The following is a 7,499-nucleotide window of genomic DNA, read 5'->3' as shown; positions in this document are numbered from 1 at the left end:
AAATCACCGATTTGAGCAATTTTTAGCTCGACACAAAATAATTAAGGACAAATATACTCAATTTGCACTTCGTAATGCATTAACAGATCATTTATGGGAGCATACTAGAGATGAAAGTTGAATATTTATGTAATATTTAATATGAATTTTACCATAATGTAATATGTATTTAATTATCTTGTATCTCAATGATTTCACTTTCATTTGAATTATCCGTTAATATATATATAATCTATAATATTTGCTTACAAATTATATTATTTAAAATTTTATGGTATAAAATAATTTTATATTAAATTATATGTGATGAATATATATATAAAAAAAAAGATAGAATTTCTTTAATAGAAATAAGAAAATAAAATTTAAATAAAAATTATAGTATAATATTGAAGAGAGAGAAGAATATAAAATGGAATATTCTTTTTTGGAGTAAAAAATAGAGTAATAGTTGGAGTAACTTTACTCCATTTTGGAGGAGAAAATGGAGGCAATGATTGGAGATGGCCTAAGTACAATTCCAAAAGGGGTAAAAATCTTTCGTTTTACTAATCACTGATTTTCTGCCGATACGTGTCGCACGGATATCACGCCCTTTTGTTTTGTCGTGCTCGATTACCTGGTAATGTCTCCGAAGTTTTGGGGTTCGAATCGGACCTGGGGGACGTGGCCCCGATTTTTCCGAGGGCAGGTGTATTGCCCGGACCCCGACTCGAGGGCTTCCTTGCCCCAACTCCGGTTCCTTACAATCATATCTCTGCTCCGTTTACTTCATTGGGAACTGAAGCATCTAAAGGGCTCGGTTTCACCCGTATACAGATACCGATGGCAATATGAAGTCTCAAACTAGAGATGCTATTTTCGGTAAATATTTTTGATATGATCAAGAATATATGCGTATCGAGATATCAATAAAATGAGACTTATCTAAAGTTTCAATACAGAATTGCGAAACAAGGGCTAAAGTTAGCAAAAGAAATGGAATATGAATATTTAGAAGTGTAAAACAAATACTTACTATCATGCATATCAAATAAGAGGGCATATATGTTGATTTATTGCAAATACTTGCCGGAAGCCAAACAAGGCGAACATTATACACTTTTGGTGAAAGATGAAATAGACTTTTTAACAAATAGACAACACATACACGAAGAAAATTTGTTAGCATACTAGCAAATTTAAGTAATACAACTTATGATTTTTTTTTTAATATGCTATTTATTTGGATGATTGTTACCTATTGTATTGTATCGTATTGTTACTTTAAATACAATATTTGGTTTGATTGTTACTGAAATTTTATTGTAGCTTATCGTTCAACCCGTCGTTACGTAACAACGAAAAGTGCCACTTTATGGAACGACAAATTTGGTGTGGTGGCTTCGTTACTTTACTTTTTTCTCTTAACTTGCCCTTCCTTATTACTAAATAATCATATTTTATCCTTTACCCTACTCTTTTATATAATAATTCTACTATATATCCTATTTTTTCTTAGTTATATTGCAAGTTTATTCTTCATATTGTTGGTGCGTGACATCATGAAGCAATGACAAACGATATAATCTATTTAAACGTTATATTCATCAAGCATTATAATATAATATAGTACAACATAATACAATATATTATGAAACTATAATTAACAAATATCTAAACAAGCTGTAGTGTTGTTCACGGATTACTACATTTATCTTTTAGTCCATCCATACTCATTACATCTTGCTCTGCACAAAAATTAATTTGAAACATTAATATAACCAAAAGTTTAAAATTAATATTGTAAGTAGTCCGTAGTTTATAAAAATCTGTAATGAGTTTAAAGAAAAAAAAAGAATTTTCATAAACCGCTATAGTTTAGAGCCTAGTAACTATAGTTTGCTTAATTACCAACCGTAGCTACTATTTAATTGTTACCAACTTATATCACTTGTATTCAAGCGCGCAACGAATATAGCCCGTGTCAAATATATTCGTTCATGCAACGAATACAACGTGTACCAATTGTATTCGTTCGTGCAATTGTATTCATTCGTGCAACGAATACAATATGTAGCAACTCTAACTAAGGCAAAATATAAGGGTGTATACATATACAACTTGTGTCGACTGTATTTATTTATGCAACGAATACAACTAAGATGAAATACATAAATACAGAAAAATAAAATGTTCTTGTTGAGAATCGAACTCAAGACCTCTGCTAACTAAGCGTGCGCTCTAATCAACTGAGCTATGAGAGAATATTTCGTTAATTTGTTAAAACTTGATTGACGAGCAAAATCACTGAAGTTTATTTGAGTTCATAGTGACTTTTCAGAGAGAGAGAAACGGAAGTCTCTAGGTCTTTTCTATTTTGCTCAAAAGTCCGAAAATGAAACTATTGCCCTACAAGATATTTTGTTTCTCCTATCTATAAGTGAGTTTGTCCACCAATTACTCTACATACTAAAATAAATACAATGTGGGCTTCTGGGCCCAATAGCAAAAGAAAGAAATTAGCCCAATTTGTTAAGTGATATCATTTGCTTGTATCTCAACACCCCCCGGTAACCCCTCCCCCCCCGGCAAGTTGGAGGGTGAGATAACCCCCAACTTGCGAAGATGCAGATGATGAATAGGTCCCCCCAACGGTTTAGTTAACATATCAGCAAACTGATTGGCACTGGAAGTGTGAAGCAGCTAAAGCAGACCTTCATTCAACTTTGTGCGAACAAAATAGCAATCCAACTCAATATGCTTGGTGCGCTCATGGAAGACAGGGTTCTTATCAATGTGGATGGATGCCTGGTTATCACAAAACAGAGTAACAGGAGAAGAAAAGACAACACCAAAATCTGAAAGAAACCTGCAAACCCAAGTGATTTCAGCAATGGCCTTACTCATAGACCTGTATTCGGCCTCTGCAGATGACAAAGAGACTACAGATTATTTCTTGGACTTCCAGCCGACAAGACATCCCCCTAATAGAATGTAAAACCCATTAATGGACTTTCTACTGTCCGGGCAAGAACCCCAAGCGCTATCACAATATACACTGAGAGAAAGATTAGGAGAATTATTATAGAAAACCCCAAAATCAAGAGTACCCTTGAGATACCTGAGCAAACGTAAAGCAGCTTGCATGTGAGGAAGGCAAGGCTTCTGCATAAACTGACTTAAATGTTGCACTGCAAAGCAAATATCAGGTCTTGTATGGGTTAAGAAATTTAGTTTACCTACTAAATACCTATAAGTCTCAGAATTCAGCAGAGGATCACCATGATCAGCCTGCAGCTTGCCATGCATCTCAAGAGGAGATATAACTGAAGAACAATCATAGGAGTGGAACTCTTTGAGGAGATCATGCACAAATATTTTCTGATGCAGCAACACCCCACCCTCAGAATACAACACTTCAATACCTAGAAAATAGTTAAGATGGCCTAAATCCTTAATCTTAAATTGATCATGGAGGAAGCTTTTCACAGCATCAATCTCACACAGATCTGTCCCAGCGATGATGATATCATTAATATATGACACTAAGAGTACTAAGACATCACCAGAACCCTTAGTAAAAAGTGAATAATCATTGAAAGAATGCACATAACCTCTAGAGGACAAAGATTGAGACAACTTGGCATACCATTACCTTGAATCTTGTCTCAAACCATACAAAGATTTATTCAGTTTACAGACCAAAGAAGGGGAAGTAGAAGCAGAAGATGTAGTAGATACTGAAAGACCAAGTGGGAGCTTCAAAAAAACTTCTTCATCTAAGTCCCCATGCAAGAAAGCATTATTAACATCTAGTTGGAAAAGTGGCCAATTTCTTTTAACAGCTACAACAATTAAAGTTTTAACAGTAGGCATTTTAACTACAGGTGAAAAGGTTTCATGGAAATCTATGCCTTCAACTTGTGTATCACCCCTAACCACAAGCCTAGCTTTATATCTTTCTATACTCCCATCAGCTTTGTACTTAATTTTGTATACCTATTTGCAGCCAATTGGTTTCTTGCCTTTGAGTAACTCAACTATGTCCCAAGTACCATTAGTCTTCAATGCCTCAAACTCTTTTTTCATAGCATTCTTCCACTCAGGGATAACTGCTGCCTGAGAATAAGTAGTAGGCTCAAATTCATGATGCTTACCAGAAGTAGACACAACAGTTGAATTAGCAGACCTGGAGCTAGGATTAGGGAGAGTGCAGACATAATTCTGCAGATAAGAAGGGGGATTGTGAGTCCTAGATGATCTCCTTAACGGAGGAAAATCAGATTCAGAGAGAGAAAAAAGGAGATTAGAGGAAGTATGAGAGTTGGGACTAGAAGAAACAGGGAGATTAAAGCTGTTGTTCAGAGGTATTACAGAATCAGAAGGAGCATGATTAGAGGGATGAAGAGAATCAGGGGATGTTGCTGATGGGATAGGGTAAAATAAATCATGGGAGAGTGAAAAATGCTGCTTAACAGTGTGATCAAAGCAGGCAGAAAATGGCAAATTTGACATGGTAGGGGAAGAAGATCCATATTTAACAAAATAAAAGACATGTTCATGAAATATAGCATCTCTGGAGATAAGACAAACTTTATTTTGTAAACCATACAACTTATAGCCTTTCTTCCCAAAGGGATTACCAATGAACACACATGGAATGGCCCTAGGCTGCAGTTTGTCCCTATGAGGTTTTGGAACAGTTGAGTAACATAAGCAGCCAAAAGCTCTAAGATTTGAGTATGTAGGGAGTTTGTTATATAAGATCTCATAGGGACTCTTGTCCTTTAACACACTAGAAGAAAACCTATTTATCAAGTAGGTGGCTGTGAGTATGCAGTCTCCCCAAAATCTAAGAGGAAGACCAGATTGGAAAAGAAAAGCTCTAGCAGTTTCTAAAAGATGTCTGTGTTTCCTTTCCACAAGTCCATTTTGTTGTGGAGTGTGAGGACATGTTGTCTGATGCAATATCCTTTTCTCAGAGAAAATTTTTGATCCAAGAGTGTTGGATCCCAACTCTAAGGCATTATCACTTCTTACATGTTGAACTTTCAATTGGAATTGAGTTTCAGTCATGGCAACAAAGGCTTTTAAGAGGTCAAAAACATTGCTTTTGGCTCCCATTAGGTGGGTCCAAGTGGCTCTTGAAAAATCATCAATAATGGTCATAAAATATTTGGAGCCAGTATAGGTAGGAGAGTGATATGGACCCAGGTGTCAATGCGGATCAACTGAAAAGGCCTTGTGGATTGTATACTACTATCATGTAATGATAATCTTGTTTGTCTGGCTAGTGGACATATTGGGCAAGAAAAAGACTCTTTGGAAGATAATTGTGAACCAAGCATAGAGATATATTTCATTCTAGAGAAAGGAATATGCCCAAGCCTATAATGCCAAACCACATCCATTTTATTGATATCATTCAGAATTGCATCAGTATTTACATGTGTTTCATTAACATCAACAACATTGGCATTCTTCACATTTGCTTGTATCTCAGGGAAAACACAGACAGGGGAAATAACAGGGGAAGTAACACTAGAAGAGTAACTGGATGTAGTACTGGGAGAAACAACAGGAGAAAGTAGGAGCTTGTAGAGATTGTGGTCCAGTTTACCAAGAACCAGAGGCATCTACAGAACAATCCCATTGTATTATTCTAACAGCTTATGAACTGAAATAAGATTGTATTGAAAAGAAGGAACATAAAGAACATGATGAATTGTGAAATTTGGAAACAAAGTCAAAGATCTTACTAAATGATCTTTGACTTTGTAACCATTTGGTAGAGAAACTAGACAAGGTATATGTAATGTTTTCAGATTAAAAAGTAAATCCTTATGAGAAGTCATGTGGTCAGAAGCTCCAGAGTCTATTATCCAAACAAAACTATCTACTTGTGAAAGCATGCATGACTTGAGCAGAATACTTTCTGATAACAGCTTACCAGCAAAGTTAGCAGAATCCATCAAAGTGGGAGTAGATGAGGAATCAACAGATACATGAGACTGTTGTAGTAACATCATCAGCTGGGAGAATTGATCTTGTGTTAAACCAGGAACCATTGAAGCATTACTAGATTGAGATGACTTGATAGAATCAGGAACCACACTAGAATCCACATTAGTAGGAGGGCAAGGAGAGTTTACTTCAACATTAGCTGAAGTTTTCCTACTGCCAAGCCCTTTTGTGAACTTAAAATTTGAAGGATACCCATGTAGCTTGTAGCACTTGTCAATGGTGTGACATGGTTTCTTACAATATTTGCATGTTAGGGCTCTTTGAGTATCAAAATTGACTTTGGAAGGAAAACCTTGCTTAGACACCCCAGCATTGAAAGAGGCAGATGTAGAGAGAAACTGAGGAGAGGTAGAAACCTGCCTCTGCTTCTCATCTGACAACAATATATTGTAGACAATGCTTACAGATGGAAAAGGCTTAATCATGAATATATTGCTTCTAGTTTGCACATATATATCATTGAGACCCATCAAAAATTGTTACACCTTTTGAACATCATCATCTTTCTGATAATCAGATTTGAAACCACAATTGCTACAGGACCTGACTCTACTGATTGACAAGGCATCAATTTCATCCCACAATTGCTTGATTTTGTTGAAATATGAAGCAATATCAAGTGATCCTTGTGAGATGTGAGCAAGTTCTTTCTTAAGCTCAAATACCCTTGCAGCATCTGCTTGACCATATCTTTCCTCCAACTTACTCCAAATATCTTTGGCAAGTTTAGAGTACTCAACACTACGAGCAATGTCTTTGGACAGGGAGTTGGTTAACCAAGAGACGACCAAATCATTACACCTCTACCACTGTCTCGCCAAAGGAGAACTGTCAGGAGGCTTAACTGAAGATCCATTAATGAAATCCAGTTTATTTCTAATAGACAAGGCCACAAGGATGGTTCGTCTCCAACTCCCATACCCAGTACCATAAAGAGGAACAGAAACAAAGGAAGACCCTAAAATATCAGACGGGTGCACATAAAAAGGATGACATGGATGCGTATAATCATCCTCATGAAAAACAGAACGAGAAGTAGTAAAACGAGCAGTTGGTAACGCAGATGTGGAATCATCATTCAGCATTTTGCACACAATTAATCAGGAAAAGATACGCATACAAACAAATAATGAGGAGAAATAACTAGGGATACCAAATTTCCTTCGCGACCGGAAGGAACAACGGCCTTGTAAAACAAATCAGTGGCAAGGACGAGCAAACCCTAGCTGAATGAGCAGTTTTAGAAATCACCAAACCCTAGGTTGAGAAGTACACCTTAGATAATATCAAAATAAGTTCAATCAATCAACAGCCGTCGTCAACACCGGAAAAACTCAAAACAGTGATGAAAAAACTCGTCGGAAAAAAAATCAGAATCTCGAAGAAGCAGCGGAACCTCAAAACTCCGATGAAAACGTGTGAGGGTAACATCGGACGAGAGGTAATTACCCAATCTATCCAGATCTGGGCTCTGATATCATGTTAAAACTTGA

General features: G+C 36.3%; 1 protein-coding gene across 1 annotated transcript; it reads right to left on the bottom strand.

The window, feature by feature from the left end:
- Positions 1-6,485: 6,485 nt before the first annotated feature.
- Positions 6,486-7,091, bottom strand: LOC107762124 (uncharacterized). Its single transcript, XM_016580449.1, has 2 exons — positions 6,814-7,091; positions 6,486-6,747 (listed from the first exon to the last, which is right to left on the bottom strand). The coding sequence occupies exons 1-2, from the start codon at positions 7,089-7,091 to the stop codon at positions 6,486-6,488; spliced, it is 540 nt and encodes a 179-aa protein (XP_016435935.1).
- Between the last annotated feature and the right edge of the window lie 408 nt (positions 7,092-7,499).

Source organism: Nicotiana tabacum, chromosome 4 (assembly GCF_000715075.1).
Source record: "Nicotiana tabacum cultivar K326 chromosome 4, ASM71507v2, whole genome shotgun sequence".
NCBI lineage: Eukaryota > Viridiplantae > Streptophyta > Magnoliopsida > Solanales > Solanaceae > Nicotiana > Nicotiana tabacum.
Note: the sequence above shows the minus strand (reverse complement) of the source record. Positions and strands in the feature narration are given on the sequence as shown.